Source organism: Perca flavescens, chromosome 11, assembly GCF_004354835.1.
Source record: "Perca flavescens isolate YP-PL-M2 chromosome 11, PFLA_1.0, whole genome shotgun sequence".
Lineage (NCBI taxonomy): Eukaryota > Metazoa > Chordata > Actinopteri > Perciformes > Percidae > Perca > Perca flavescens.
This window is the reverse complement of record NC_041341.1, coordinates 28211944-28229003: the sequence shown is the minus strand read 5'-3', so window position 1 is coordinate 28229003 and position 17060 is coordinate 28211944. Positions and strand designations below refer to the sequence as shown.

Genomic DNA, 17060 nt, shown 5'->3' with positions numbered 1-17060 from the left:
AGAGAGTACAAATACTTTGTTACCTTACTTAAGTAAAAATTATTTTACAGCAGACTTTTTACTTCTACTCCTTACATGTTCACGCAATTATCTGTACTTTCCTTACATTTTAAAAATAGCCTCGTTACTCCTGTTTCACTTTGGCTTGTTTTTGTCCTTTCTCCCTTACATTACTTTTACTTTTATACTTTAAGTAGTTTTGAAACCAGTTCTTTTACACTTTTACTTGAGTAAAAAGCTTGAGTTGATACTTCAACTTCTACAGAAGTCTTTTTAAACCCTGGTAGCTATACTTCTACTTGAGTAATGAATTTGAATACTTTTGACACCTCTGTATAAATTAAATGTTCCTCTAGTAGTGTTGACCGATCAATCATTTTATTTAGGGATGGGTACCGAAACTCTGTATTAAACAGGCCCTGGGGCTAAAACTGTAGTATTTATCATCACGCTGCAGCCTCTCCCCTTCTCTGTCGGGGCTAAGCTCCTCCACACACACACACACACACACACACACACACACAGAGGAAGAAAGCGGACAGCAGATCAGAGAGGCCACAGGGAGACAGTTCTTTTGCCAGTAAAAAGCCATCACTCTATCAATACACCTGTTCAACAAGTATAAACATGTTCATGTAGAAAGTGATATTTTAATCTGCTCTGTCACACTCATCCTTTGCTGTTATGACTTTACATGAGCGCGCTAGTTTAGCTAATAGTGAATTGTGAAGCTAAAACAAAAGCTGTATGTAAGAAGTCTAAGGGCCAGATGTACGTACATTTGCGAAAGTAGCGTTATCAGCGCCATGGCCCGCAGAAAGCGCACGCTGTGATACATCAGCTTACGCCGTATTTACCAAACCTGCAGTTCATTGGGTAATCAGCGCCTTTTCATCCCACTATCCGTAAATTGCGTGCATTTAAAAGCACAAATGAATGGGCGATGGCAAAGAAATCCTCCTTGATGTGTGTTATTTCGGTATTAGTGGTGGGGAAATGTATGTATTGACTAGTGCGCTGTAGCAAAGCGTTGAAGGAGAATTCCGGACAATTTTTACGTTAATCTTGATCACTATAGCTATGCGAGTACTGTTGATAGAAAAAAACCCGACCTGGATCTGTCCTAGCAAATTGGAGTTGCTGCAGCTTACACACACTTATCATGGACGGCAGCTAACAGCTAGCAGCTAGCAGCTAACAGGCCAAGCTACCCACCGGCAGGATTGAGACAGGGTAGGTGAATTTAAACAATGTCTGAGTTGAAAACGCATCTTGTTGTCACGTTAGGGCCCTGTTCATGTGGCACAGACATATTAATTGTATTTTGTGTCTGTTAAGAGGCACAAAGGCACTCTAAAACTTGCCCCGACAACTGCCGCTTTAGTTCACTGGAAGCTTGTACACGTAGCTGCAGCTACTCCAGTTTGCTAGGACTGATCCAGGTCGGGGTTTTTTCTATCGAAAGTACTCGCATAGCTATAGCGATCAAGATTACGCACTTTACGCTTCCCATCTCTTTATGGGATACTCCCTCTTTCCCATTCACACTCCCATAAATTAATATGCATGACACGGAAAAGTGTAATTTGCCATTTTCAGTTCCTGCAACAGGCAGTCTGCGCTTTTACCTCAGTGCGGCCTGTTTGTACATACCTCGCCATGCTTTTACGGCACGTTGCTAAACAAATATGCCTGAAGTGGGCGCAAAAGCGTTAGTACATCTGGCACTAACTGTTTATTTTAGTTTGTCAAGTATCTTAAAATTTGCTAATTCCTATGGTCCTGCCAAAGAAATTCAACATTATTAAACTGAAAAATGTAATGTGTCTGAAAATGATACAAACACACTTTATTACAAGTGAAAATAAAATATTGTATAATGTCACCAATGCTGTACTGTGTCAATGTAGGGAACCACTAGAAACGCATTATGTAGAGCCCAGCCAGAAGTTTATGGAACTGTGTTCCAAATGTCGTTATTACAGAATCACAGATAAACAGATATGTTTTTTAATAAAATAAGGTGATAACCAGCTGTTGCTAAGTAACTGCTGCCTCTGTGCCAGCTGTTTTTCAAATGTCAGCCATGTGACCATGGTGATGTTAAAGGCACAATTACCAGTGCCGTCAGTTAAACGTGTTATTAACGGCGTTAACACAAACCCATTTTAATGGCGTAAATTTTGTTTATCGCGAGATTAACGTTCTTTTTGGCCTAGCAAACTTGTAAGGTTAGAAAAACTACAACACCACACCGGATCTAGCTAGACCGGAAACAAAACAACAGGCACGCTGCACACACTTTTTGGGCCAAAGAGTAGTAGGCTAAGGTTACATTTTGAGTGGATGGCGAGCGTGAGACGCCGAAATGGATGCCAATAAGATTCTGAATGGAAAGTTTACTTTTACAGCTGATGCCAATTCTCCGCCCCCTCGTCAAAGCCAGGCGACAATGGATGACTTCAGACAGAAGCATATGGATACCACAACTAAGAACAAACTTACTGCAGCCATAGTTAAATGGGTCCAAGTGAGAATGTTGGAATGTTGGAAAATTGAACACTACAGTATATGCCAATGTTGTTTACAATAAAAAAACATTTGTACAAAGCAAGCCAATCCACTTTTCTGTAAAGAATTCAAATGTCCACACAAGTCTTATACTTGAAAGAATCCTTTGTATTAAGCAAACGTGCAGGTAACATACAACCAGGTGCTAAACTTAACTCTCCACAACTGCGTGAGTCTTACGTTACAGGCACCACGTGCGTAGGGACGCAGCAGAATGCCCTTAAAGGTATACAGCCACATTTACATGGACACATTATATGACATCTCCCCTTTTAAGTTTTGTTTCTTTCTCGGATGATAAACAAGAATCAAAAGATATCCTGACTGTTCCTATAACTGAACATTTGAAAGGTACTGCATTTGATTAAACAGTAAGGCACTAGTATCAGTTGACTTAACTCATCAATCATAACTCTGTGCATTATATCAACGAGCATTATAACCTCAGCTCTCTTCACAGTGTCAATAAACTTGTCAGTCCACAGAATTAAAGTGATGGTACGGAGTAATTTCCCCCTAGGGTCCTTTGCACCATGACCTCGGGCCAAATACCCCCCCAGAAGTTTTTTTCACCTGGGTCGAACATTTAGCGTATAGTAGCGTTATCAGCTGAATAGCTTAGCGCAGGGGCTAATGGATCCAGTGATGTATCTCGTAAATGACCCCACTAATAATGCCCGAAATTATACCAAACTTCTACATTAGTACAAATAGTTTATTTACTCATAAAACAATGGATTGGAAAGTTTGTAAGTACACCAGACGTTTATGTAAATAACACTTTTTCTGTTGGCTTCTCGTCTCTGCTGCTGCTGCTGCTACCTAATGGGCAGTAAGAGTGCTTAGGGCCGTCTACAAATTACAACACCGAAAAGAGATGCAACAAAAATATATTAATTTAACTTTTTTTTTTTTTAAAGTAAGTGCTGTAGTATAACTAGCAGGAGACAAGTTATAACTGAGGTAGGTTTGGAGACATTACCTTATTTAATCGTTAAATTAATAAATATTTTTGTTATCTTTTCGGTGTTGTAATTTGTAGACGTCCCTAAGCACTCGTCTAACTGCCAGCAGCAGCAACAACAGCAGCAGCAGAGAGCAGAAGAAATGTTATTTAAATACACTTCTGGTGTACTTACAAACTTTCGTTTTATGAGTACATAACCTATTTGTACTAGTGTAGAAGTTTGGTATCATTTTGGGCATTATTAGTGGGGTCATTTACGAGATACATCACTGGATCCATTAGCCCCTGCGCTAAGCTAATCAGCTGATAACGCTACGCTAACTCTCCCAATGTTCGACCCAAGTGAAAAAAGCTTCTGGGGGGGGGGTGTTTGGCTCGAGGTCATGGTGCAAAGGACCCTAGGGTGAAATTACTCCAAACCATCACTTTAATAAACTTTTCCCTTAATTTCTCTATTCCACTCCCCATAGTCCATGGCTCAAAAAATGAACAAAACAGCCCCACCATCACAGCTAACATGTGATTTTCCGTCACAGATTCAACCTTTCAACAGGTTTACTCAGTCTACCAGACCGGGTATGGAACAGTCCAGTCTGTGTGTCAGGCGGTTCAACACTGGGGGTTGGTGATGCAGTGTCAGCAAATACTGGGGCGTCAGGCTGCTGTGTGGCAGCTCCTTGCTGTAGTCCATCTGGACCTTGAGGATGTGTGGCTCCAGCCGCCGGAGAAACCTGTTGCAAGTGACGCCAGTTGCGTCTCAAAGTTGCTCCCTGGGGTGTTTCAATGACAAAGGAGCGTGGTGTGACACTGCCTCCAGAGACAACGGCAGGTGTTCTCCAGGCTTTCTGATGGTCCAGCTTCATGAGGACAGGATCACCGGGCTGTAAAGAAGGCAAAGGCCCATTTCCATGGCGCTGATTAAAGTAGAACGCTTGTTTCCCTTTTTCCAATGCATCCTTAGTCCTGACTGTTTCCAGATCAGGCCATCAAGGCTGTAGATTTTCCTCCAGCGTTGGAAGGGTTGTCTTGATCTTCCGGCCCATGAGTAGCTCTGCCGGGCTCACGCCTGTGGTGGTGCAAGGCGTTGACCGAAAGCACATGAGGGCGAGCAGAGGGTCTTTCTGCTTCAAGATTCTTTTAGCGGTCTGAACGCTTCTCTCTGCATGTCCGTTCCCTTGAGGGTTGTGTGGACTTGAGGTGATGTGTGTAAAGTCAAACTCTCTCGCAAAGTCTTTAAATTCCCGGCATGAAAATTGAGGCCCATTGTCAGACACAACCTCGTCTGGACAGCCAAATCTGGCAACCACTGCCTTCAACTTCAAGATTACCTGCGAGGCAGTGGTTGTCGGCAGGTGAAGTATTTCCAGAAACCGGGAAAAATAGTCTGACACGAGAAGGTAAGTGTGTTTGTCATGATCGCACAGGTCCATAGCAAGTCTCTTCCAAGGCCGGTAGGGTAAGGGGGTAGAGATGAGAGGTTCTTTCCGCTGGCTGGGTTTCATCTCACGGCACACCTGACAGGACTGGACTTTTTGATGGATTTCTGATAAGATGCTGGGCTGTTAATTTTAACAAGTTGACTTTACTTAAAAAATGTATGGAAACTCATTGCCTTGAAAAAAGTAAGTTCAATGAACTTTGTAATAGTAAATTAGTGCAACTTTATTGTTCTGAGTAAACAATACTTAATAAACTTATATTTTCTAAGTGAACACAGCTTGTTTATTCTGAGTAAGTAACACTCAATAAGCTTAAACTTATTAAGTGAAGACAACTTGTTTATTTTAAGTAAATGACACTTAATTACCTCATGGTTTTTAAGTTAATCAAGCTTGCTTTTTTTAAGTAAATACTTAATTAGCTCACATTTTTTAAGTGAGCACTACTTAATGTTAATGACTTGTTTTCTGGTTCAGTTCACTGTAAATCCGAACGTTCAAAGTACTTAAATAGATTAAGTAGTGTATACTTAAAGTTTTAGAAAAATTTCTACTAACTTAATTTTTTCAAGTTGGTGTAACATGTTCTACATTTTCTGGTTCAGTTTGCACTGTAGTGGACTCCGTGAGAGTGTGTCGGCCACTGTTAAGGTCTTTCCTGGTGCATATTCGGCTATTGGTTTAAATCTCATGAGTAGCCTTTGGCACCGTATTGGCACGTTGTCCAGGTCTTTCTGATTCATGAGTGGAACCAGAGGTTTGTGGTTGGTGACCAATTTGAAGCTCTCAAGGCCACACAGGTACTTTTCAAATCTGTCACAGGCCCAGACACTCGCCAAACACAAAATCTGGTCTCGGCATCAGACGGACGACGTAAGCAGTATGCCACAGGTTTCCATCCCCCTTCATGCAGCTGCAGTAGTACTCCGCCTATGCCATAACTGCTGGCGTCGGCTGAGACAGCAGTAGGGCGGTTCACATCGTAGAACTTCATGACTGGAGAAGTGGACAGGATGTCTTTAATCCGCTGGAATGCCTCCTGCTGAGAATGGTCCAACGTCCATACTGACTTGGACTTTAACAGGTCATAAAGTGGCTGACCCACTGTAGACAAGTTGGGAATGTATTTTCTTAAGTAATTAAACATGCCCAGAATCCGCTTTAGGCCTTGCACGTTCTGTGGTGGTGGGAGCTCGTGGATTGCCTTGACTTTGTCAGGGTCAGGTCTCACACCTGATTTGTCAATGACTTGGCCCAAGAAATGAAGCTGGTCCTGCCTGAACTTACATTTTTCTTTTTTTAACTTCAGGCCGGCTGACTCTATCCTTTCCAGCACCTTGCTGAGACGCTGGTCGTGCTGCTCTGGAGTATCTCCATACACGAGGACGTCATCCATGAAGATAGCCACGCCTTCCAGGCTGTTGAGGGTCTCGGTCATTTTTCCTTGGTGCTTTCTGGGTGTAGAGGTATCTGCCAAAACCCGGAGGCAGCATCCAGTGACATGAACATGGCTGCTCCACTGAGTTTAGCAGTTATTTCCTCAGCAGTTGGAAGGACGTACCTCTCTCTCATTACAGCCTCGTTTAACCTCTTCAAATCGACACAGATGTGCACCTTACCATTTTTCCTTGGAACTGGCACCATAGGTGCACACCAGTCAGTGGGCTCAGTCAAAATGCAGTCACGGATGCGTTCATCTTGGTTTACACCGAAGTCAGTGTTCTGACAGCTCGTACAGGGCTCTGATAAACATTTCAGCTTTCTCACCGGGCCGCTGAAATCTCTGATGAAAACAGGCGCGCTCGTGAATCACGTTGCGCTTAGGGTAGAAGTATGCGTCGTATTTTCCCAACACAATGTCAATCTTCTTCTCATCCCCTTCCGTCTCGAAGGTGAAAGACTTGAAAATGTTTTCAGCCTCAGGCCCCATGGCATAAATCAGCAAACTGACCTGCACTTCGCCGTCCTCTTTACTCAGTTTAGTGGCCAACCGAAAACGCAGGAAACGTAGTTTCCAGTCAGCCCATTCATTTGGACGATCAAAAGCGAAACTTTCCGGAGGATGAAACTTGGCCATCGTTTCGAAGAAGCAATGTGTCTGTCAAACGCTTCTGACACCATGTAAAGAATTAAAATGTCCACACAAGTCTTATACTTGAAATGATTAAGCAAACGTGCAGGTAACATACAGGCAGGTGCTAAACTTAACTCTCCACAACTGCATGAGTCTTACGTTACAGGCGCCACGTGGGTACGTGCGTAGGGACGCAGCAGAATTTCCTTAACCCTCCTGTTATCCTTGGGGTCAATTTGACCCCATTCAATGTTTAACATCTCTAAAAAAGTGCTTGACATTATTTTTTTTGTCAAAAAAATCATGCCGTTTGATACCTTCAAATAATTTTAAATTTCAGTTCATGAAAACCTCAAAGTTGCTGGAAGGAGGAAGGCTTGCGGGGGCATTAATGTGTGTATGTTCTCAAAAAAAGGTTGTGTAGAAAGTGTTATTTAGCTGTGTCAAGAGCAGTGAAACAGAGAAGAACTTTGAACTCAGTCAGTTTCTTGCAGTTGCAAAATAATGTCATAAAAGTAGGATGAAACAAAGTCAAAATGTCCCAGGTCGACTTAGAGCAGAGCTACTTACACTTATAGCGGCTTCCACAGTGGTAGCTTCTTCTGCCAATCGAATGGTTGGATTCTCAGAGGGCTTAAACACAGGTTTGGCTTTGACAGGTGGAGGTGGCTCTTTGGTCTTGGCGATTCGGGGGCTGCTCTCGGGACCGGCACTGTTGCCAAAAAGCTGACCAATCAGACTCTTCTCATAGCGTTCTCTATTAGAGGAGGGAACTACATCCAAGCGGACAACAGGGGAACGCATTGCCTGACGGAACACATCCTGGGCTCTAGGAGGGTGAAACAGAAAAGGGGGAGAGGGAGAGTAAGGCAGACAGATAGAGAGAGAGAGAGAGAGAGAGAGAGACAGAGAGGTGAGCAATAGGTAAAAAATGAAGAGAAGGAACAGTAGAGAAAGTTTTTGTCAAGAAGTGGGTGACGTTTTAAGCAAAGTTTGTGTATGCGTGTACTACATATGGGACACATTTACCATTAAAACTAATCTGTTAAGCACAATAACATACAGTTTGTAGTTATCAATCTCTGACAAGCAAAGTAATCATCACAGGACATATAACTCAATTAAGAGAAAAACAAAGGATGCATGGTATGAATCAGATTGCAAATGACAAATTAAAAAAGTTCCAATTAATTGCTAATTATTATAAATGGAGGGTTTGATTTTCAAAAATTGTAATGCACCATACTGTGGCATATCTTAGGCTCATATTTCTTTACTAAACTGAATTTAAGTGATTGTCAATTCAAAGACTTATAAGTATCCCCGAAACTTTTGCTTTCATTGGCAATTCTTTTTCAACTTAATCCAACTGATTATCTAGTCTCTTAAATTAAAGAAATAATAAGAATAGGTAATAATCCCATTTCAAATTTACAATAATACAAAACACAAAAAAGTAGAAAATCTTGTGTTTAAGAGGCTGGAATCCAGCTGACAATGTCATCTAACCCAAGACAATCTTAAATGTTATATTTGGGTTATCAGTAGACCAGCATGTGTTTTTTTTTTTTTTTAAGACTGTGTAGGCAAAGCAGTGAATATTAGAGCAAGCGATGACATTTATTCAAAATGTCTTATATGTAATACTGTATATATTTTGTTTGTATTTTGTTTTGTTGTCTAGCTAAATGTTTTGCTGTTAAGTAGTTTACGTCACGTGAAGCAAGACAAATTTAAGAGAATTTGGATGATAAAGTGAAACCAAATCAAATTTATTAATTTGTATTATTAAATAATTTACAGTTATTTATAATTTATAATGCATGGTCATTTTTTAACTGTAGTTCATTATTCTGCATTACACTGTCTTTCATCTGTCAATTTCTATGTATTCTCCCACTTGTGAGTGGTAGGTCACGGTCTCTGTTGCTGTGCATTCATCTTCACTGAGCAACAGGACAAACTGAAGGCAGGACAGGAAAAGAGATGCAACGCAGAACAATGACACCTGTACAGCAGGCCATTATAATCTCATGATCTATAAGAGAGATCATTTTGCAGATAATGAGTTTATATCAGATTATGCTAAGTAAATTAGGGGGACCATTGTGTCAGAGGCTATTGGTACACACCATCATTCACCTCAGATAACCGACAGAGAAAATCCAGTTCATTTAAACTCTATTAGATTACACTCCTATTATTTCCCACCAAGAATATTATTGGATGTATAACGATCATAAAGTTTCTATAACTAGAGACTATGTATAGAAAGTCATGTATGAAGGATATACACATTTTATTACATCAGATAAGCAATAATAATACATTAAAATTTTATATCAATATAACAGGAACTTATGGCACATCCAGACCAAGGCAGAGCGAATATTCGAGTTGTTTTCGCATCAGTTTGATTGCGAGAGCTTATCGGGATCATTTGTATTTAATTGCATCTCACGTGGCTACTCGCTACACGACGACAAGCAAACAACTTTTAAAATGCTTGTTTTCTGAATTGAATTCAGGTCGGTCAGGGCTACGCTAACATTGTAGCTGCTTTTTCCATATAACAATAGACACATTTACGCCGCACTCTGAATTTGTGTATTTGCGTTTGTATTATTATACATAAATCTGGTGATAAAATTGCATAGTGGGGAAGTTTCCAACTAAATCAATAAATCACTCCAAAAAATCAACTTATACAGATATATGTCAAATATATGTACTGCACATTGTTGTGTTTGTTTTAGAATGGGTGGTCATTTCTTCTGAATTCTATTCAGACAGGATTTGCATAATTTAACCATTAAACACACTAGTCTGTCTAAGCAAGTGCTCATGTCACACCTTGCTGAATGACACTTGTAGTGATTTTCATTGAAGAAAAAAAAAAGACAACAATACAGTACAATGAAACTAGATGCGAAAGCTGTGTGTGTTGTGTGTATGGGGACCATTGTGCACAGATGATATCATTATTGTTCCTGACTGGACAATGTGTGCATGCACATTTGTGTTAAAGAGATATTCTAATCAAGCAGGCTACCTCAATACAGCTGCCAAGTTGGGACAATAGAAGTGTGAGCGGGTGTGTGTGTGTGTGTGTGTGTGTGTGTGTGTGTGTGTGTGTGTGTGTGTACTCATAGGGATCAGTGGACTTTCAGTGGCCTACTTACACATACTTCACTGGACCAAGCTACACATCTCAATACACCTGCCATGACAGAACAATACTGGCAATGTGCGTGCGTGCGTGCGTGCGTGCGTGCGTGCGTGCGTGCGTGCGTGCGTGCATGTCTTGGTTTGGTGTTTGTGAGTGAGTGCACTTGGGACTATACACCTGTCTTTGAACAATAGGTGCAAACCCCTCCGGTGATAATCCATTTACCTACAGTACAGCATAAAATACCTCATATAAGCTTATTACCACACTGAAAGCTGGACAAGGACTATTGTGTAGACTGTATTGACATTGTAATGTGCTGTAATCATTATAACATCCACATCAGTCCTTGTAATCTGTGGCAATCGTTTTTACAGGTGTCTTTTTTTTTTCTCCATTTCAATGCTCTGTAATCATGGTTACATCCTAACATACTCTCATGATAATGTACTTCTTTTCAGGTGCTTCAGTGTTACAGTAAGCAAACTCTACTGTGAAACATCTGGTCTCCAATGAATCTTAAACAAATCTTTCCTTAGAGGAAGGAGGTGGAACGAGGAGAGACACACAAAGGCCGGCTCTAACAGATGCACACATAGATGGATTTGTAAGCAACGCTCTCCAAACATCTGCCAAGTGTCTTTCTGCTATTCTCTGTGATGGCAGTGCAGCAGTGATATACTGTAAGCCCTCTGACAATGGCAAGGGAAACAAGACACAGAGAAGCAAAGACAGCAGGGAAACAGGGAAAAAAAAAAGTCACGACAGGCCAGAATTCAAAAGGTTTGACATGAAATGCATCTAACCATATACAGTATACACTTAGGACTACTTTTCCATCTAGTAATGTTATGTAGGGGACACACTGAAATCTGAATTTCTTTTACTTTCATGTGACTTAAATTTACATTTTAAAGGGCGCCCAGATAGCTCAGTTGGTAGAGCGGGTGCCCATATATAGAGGTTTACTCCTTGACGCAGCGGGTCCGGGTTCGACTCCGACTTGCAGCCCTTTGCTGCATGTCGTTCCCCCTCTCTCTCCTTTTATGTTCTTCAGCTGTCCTGTCTAAATAAAGGCCGAAAATGCCAATGCCCCCCCCCAAAAAATTACATTTTAAAATCTCAACTCTACATTTAAACGGACGGTTCACCCACATCACAAATATACATTGGAGACAGAAACCAAATATAGAGACAAATATATTAAAACGTTCACAAATAAAACCAAAATGTCCTGCATGGCTAGACACCACTAACCTGACTCCGCCAGATGGATTGCTTCGCATTTGCTCGGCATATCCATCTGGGAACTTTCCGTTGGAGAACTTTTGGGAAGGGGCGGAATACTGGTTATTTGATTGGATGAACCATCTATCTATCACCTATGTTGGTGATAGACGGGCCAAATCAACCAATCAGATCCACGAAGTGTATGAAAATACAACCACAAGCCCGCCCCTGCTGCTGCAGGCAAAGCATAGCTCGTAAGCTCAGCATGCAAGCAACATGTCGGTAAAGGAGATTGGCCGTTTGTGTAACGAGAATTTAGGAATAAAAGTCACCATTTCAGGTTCCCGGACCATATTCCAAAAGAAGGATCCAAGAGAAAAAAAGCATTAGCAAGCGGCTAACAGAATTAGGGCTACCGCTGGCTGATAATACTGGTTAGCTGATTGGATAAACCATCGGTCTATCACCACCTAACCCACCTCAAAACCAACGCTGATTGGCCCGGTCGTTTGGCTAATGGCTCCAAATTTTCTCTGCCTCAAGATGCCAGACTGATCTGCGAGTGGAAAACTGGAGCTCGCGAGATCAGGACGGTCTCACGAGGCTAAGACACCACTAAATGTAAGTAAGTTTGTTTTTCTCTTACTTGGGTGAACTGACCCTTTAAATAAATAGATCCCTGCATTAACCTAAAATCGTTAACTGAGCATACTGTTCCTGATTACGTAAGCATGTATCTGTATTTATAATCATTGTATCAGAAAAGCTAAATGTGAGAATTCTATGTTGTAATATGATATATTACAAATATTGTTAAGACATCCACATTCATTCGGTTGTCCACAGTAGTATCCTTGGGACATGCTTTTGTAGATATTAAACTAATCTCAGAGGCATATTTTGACCTCCTAGGCCCAACACAACAACACAAACAGTGTTGCACTTACTGGCTGAATGTCTTGTCCATGAGGTCGGTGTTGTTGATCATGACGATGCACTCATCCTCTTGAAACAAGCCCTCTTTTCTTGAGCGACTTTCTTCCTCCACTCCACGGATGTACAGACCAAGAGACCTGACAGGAGAGAGCATGGACAGGACGGGAAGTTGATGTATGTTCCCATCACTTCTACAGTTTTAAAACCTTGCACACATGTACACACATAAAAGCACACACGCTTTCTTACAGTGACTTGTTACAGTGTCCCAGAGGACTGATGTGTCTGATTGGGTAGCCCAGTGAGACCGTCCATATGGTCTATTTAGGCACAGCTATTTTATATACACCCCCTAACTATCTGTTTGTGTCTCGTTGTGGATTTCTTTCAGTGTAACAAAGACAACATGACAGACAAGAACACACGTGATCAAGATATAAAAGGCAAGCAGAAAACATGATAAAGGGACAAATTCAAATTTACAGGCAGCCAGTAAGATGGTAGTACAGACTGGCAGACTATTTTAGTGACCTCTGTCCTTAACATCAACCGTTGCCTCATCAAAACACAGCTTAACAAAGCAGAAGCTATGACACTGACACTCAAAGCTGCAAGAGGATCAAACTAGGTTAAGAGGTGAAAGGGATGATGGTAAACGGTGGAAAGAGATGGAGGAGGTGTTTAGGAAAAAGGGAGAAGAGAAAAGAGGGGAAAAAAGAAAGAGTGAGGAATTTAAGGAGGAGATTGGCAGGGTCAGGTGAGTCATGTGAACAGCCATAAAAGCTCATCCTGCTTCCCTTTAGGAAATCCCCATCCACTGTCTGACTGTCACAAACCCAAAGAAAAGCCCTGCATAGCTGTGAAGTGTGTGTGTGTGTGTGTGTGTGTGTGTGTGTGTGTGTGTGTGTGTGTGTGTGTGTGTTGTTTGTGCACTGTAGCACCAGACAAACCCAAAGAAAAGCCCTGCATAGCTGTGAAGTTTTTTTGTGTGTGTGTGTGTGTGTGTGTGTGTGTGTGTGTGTGTGTGTGTGTGTGTGTGTGTGTGTGTGTGTGTGTGTGTGTGTGTGTGTGTGTGTGTGTGTGTGTGTGTGTGTGTGTGTGTGTATGTGAGTGAGTGAGTGAGTGTGTGTTGTTTGTGCACTGTAGCACCAGGGTCCAGAATTCCTTACAAATGCAGAACAGGATTATGAGACTATAACTACATACTGTAGCTGGTACAGGACAAGACTTTTAGGTTAAAGGGATGAAAAGGCCTTACATCTCTATTGTGTGTATGCATTATTGTATGTGTGTGTGTTTGTTTGAATGCACACAACTCACCGTCCACTGAGTGATGAGCTGTAAGGAACCACATGGATTCCCAGGGGACTGTCCTCTCCAAGGAGCTCCACTGTTCTAGTCAGGCTACACAGACATACACAACACCAAAATCCAATCAGTGAGAGAAAAACAAGATACAGTATTAGTACACTAAAATACAATACAGCTACAAGTTATGTCACAGTAAATGAGGGCAGACTTCTGTTGGCTTGACTTCTGTTCCGTTATTCACCTCAGATAACCGACAGAGAAAATCCAGTTTATTTAAATTCTATTAGATTACACTCCTATTATTTCCCACCGAGAATATTATTAGATGTATAACGATCATAAAGTTTCTGTAACTAGAGACTATGTATAGAAAGTCATGTATGAAGGATATACACATTTTATTACATCAGATAAGCAATAATAATACATTAACATTTTATATTCAATATAACAGGAACTTATGGCACATCCAGACCGAGGCAAGAGCGAATATTCGCATCGCTTTGATCGCGTCAGTTTGATCGCAAGATCATATCGGGATCATTTGTGTTTAATTGCATCTCACGTGCTACTCGCTACACGACGACAAGTAAACAACTTTTAAAATGCTTGTTTTCTGAATTAATTTCAGGTCGGTCAGGGCTACGCTAACATTGTAGCTGCTCTTTCAATATAACAATAGACACATTTACGCCGCACTCTGAATTTGAGTCTTTGTATTGACTTTCTATGAAATCCCACTGTCAAAAACGCGAGCAGTGTGAACGCGCCATAACTAAATAAATCTGGTGATAAAATTGCATTGTGGGGAAGTTTACAAGTTATGTCACAGTAAATGAGGGCAGACTTCTGTTCGCTTGACTTCTGTTCTGTTTGCTTCCAGAGACACTCTGCATAAAGATTACCGAGCCAGGGACAAATCTGTGACACAAGCTGACATTTACTGGAAAACACACAATTCAAATGTGAAAACGTCTGATGAATCCTTTCTCATATACCCAGGACATAAAACCAGATGTGGAGACATATTGAGGAAGTCAGTATGGGACCATAACACAGGAGGAAGGAAAACAAAAAAGCATGATAACAGAATTGTATGCAAGGTCTCACACGCAAACACAGAGACCAGAATAAAAACTTGAGAATGAAAATGTGTCTCCTGGGGAAAAGTTTGAAAAAGTGCTATCCTAGATTGACACATCACTTTCCATGGCGGCATTCATTGCACTAAAAATACTTTTTTGTCAAGGACTTAATCCATGTCTGCGAACCAAGCCCTTAGAGAAGGGAATGCCGACACTGTATTCAAAGTCAACAAAACTGCAGACTGCTCTGTCTGTGTGTGCGTGCTTACGCTTGTCAAAACTTTTTTGTGCCATTCATCTCTATGGGGTTCTTCCTCGCTTTCAATCTCTCAATGTCTGGGTCTCGTTTGGATTATTCAAGCGTGTCTGCTTTACATTCTGTCTGTGTTTTAATGTGTGTGCGTGTTGAAGTCTTTGTTTGTTTGATTAGTTTATCTATCAGAGCACAGCCATTAATCCTCCCCTGACCTTCTCCCTGCATGTTTTTTCTAAGTGAATTTGTCTGAACTTAGTTTTGTACTCTTTAGTTCTACACTCTCTCTCTCTCTTCTCATTTTGTCTCCCTCTCTCTATAGACCATCCATCCATCCTAAACCCACATGAACTGATAGCAGTACAGATCCTGATAAACTCCACAGAGAGGGTGGTTGATGATGGGGGGTGGCAACAGGGTAGAGATGCAAAGTGCAAAAAACATCTCTCTCTCTCTCTCTCTCTCTCTCTCTCTCTCTCTCTCTCTCTCTCTCTCTCTCTCTCTCTCTCTCTCTCTCTCTCTCATAGTTGCTCAGCAAATTTCAGTTAATCCAGAAAATAGGAAACAAGGGACTGCACGAGAAAGGAAAGCCAGGGCAGTGGGAGGACAGAAGGAAGAGGGAGTGTGAAAAGTATGTAGGGAGGGAGAGAAAGGGTAGGAAAGTGAGGATGAGACGGAAAGAGAAAGGGATGAAAAAATGGAGGCAATGGATTTTAATGAAAAACTAAAGAGAGCTGAGACTTAAATGTTGTTCCAATTCCATACTACAGCACATACTAAATATAAACTTTATAAGATTTAAGTCTATAGACTCAAAACTGTCAGCATGCATACTTCATGCAAAGCTGCTGACCGCTGCAAATTAAATTAATGTGTAGAATGTGGTAAAAAAAACATTATTACATTTTCATGAAAAAATATATCTTACTTTGTTAGCAGTTTTTTTTGTGTGTTGATTGCTTGTAAACTATAAAAATGTGTATAGTACATACATGATTTGGGACACAGCATAAGAGTCCACAGAAGCTGTCCTTGGGCACAGCAGTGCTTTGAGCTAAATACTAATATCAACATGCTCAAAATAACCGAGCAGCAAATGTGTATCATGCTATGCAATGCTACCATTTGCCAGTTACACAAAGTACAGCTAAGGATAATCTCACTTTTGGCCATGAAATAAAATGTGGACCTGATGGTGATGCAAGAAAGATTGGTCATTGGGGATTTTTTTTTTTTTGTTGGTAATGGTCTTCTTAATGTTCTATCAGACTATAACTAGGCTACTTGAGAGTCAAAAAAAAAAAAACACACCATTAAAAAAATCTAGGTTTCATTAAAGTTGTGTGTTAAACAAGATAAAGAATTGTTTTTTTTTGGAAAGCGTGGCTATATGTAGTTTGCTGCTAGCATGGAGCCTGAAGTCGGACCCCCGTGTGAAACACCAAACTCCTTCCTACATACATTGCAAAACGCTTTGTTTGTATCGCGGAAAACTGCAGCAATTCAGGGGTATTTCCCTACCCAGTCCTCCCCGTACCTGCAGAGACGTTTTTGCTTTTTAGCTACGTGTTGATCTTGATCGGGTCCCGGGACACCAGCCCGAGCCTCCATTTCAAAAATGAATGAATGAAAATTCGCGTTGCAACCATTGATATATTTGCAGCCAATGAGCAGCCGATAGGAGCTGGCTGAAGGATGACTCAATCACCATGAACAGTTTTTAATGTTCTATCAGACTAGAACTACTCGAGAGTCTGCTTTTGAGACTTTGTTCTAATTTTCGGAACAATTAGGGCAGGATTCGGGACAACTGCTTGGATTTTGGGACTGTCCCGAATTTTTCGGGACGTCTGGTCACCCTAGACATGGCTAATGAATAGCATTAATATGAGAGGGAAAATAACAGCCACCCAGCCCTCTATCCTTTCCTGCTGTTGTGCCTCTGATCTATAACACTCCCACTAATATACACAGGCACACACAGACACTTCAGATCCATTTGCGTTTCCTTTTTTTTGACAGGCT

General features: G+C 41.2%; 1 protein-coding gene across 4 annotated transcripts in view; it reads right to left on the bottom strand.

The window, feature by feature from the left end:
• pard3bb (par-3 family cell polarity regulator beta b) overlaps nt 1–17060 on the bottom strand; it is a 243915-nt gene that overhangs the window by 145368 nt on the left and 81487 nt on the right. For all 4 annotated transcript variants that reach the window (XM_028590887.1, XM_028590889.1, XM_028590890.1 and 1 more), the window contains exons 7-9: nt 13707–13790; nt 12398–12523; nt 7622–7880 (exon numbers count right to left, since the gene is read on the bottom strand). In XM_028590887.1, coding sequence (XP_028446688.1) covers nt 7622–7880; nt 12398–12523; nt 13707–13790 — 469 coding nt within the window. The remainder of the gene's footprint in view (nt 1–7621; nt 7881–12397; nt 12524–13706; nt 13791–17060) is intronic.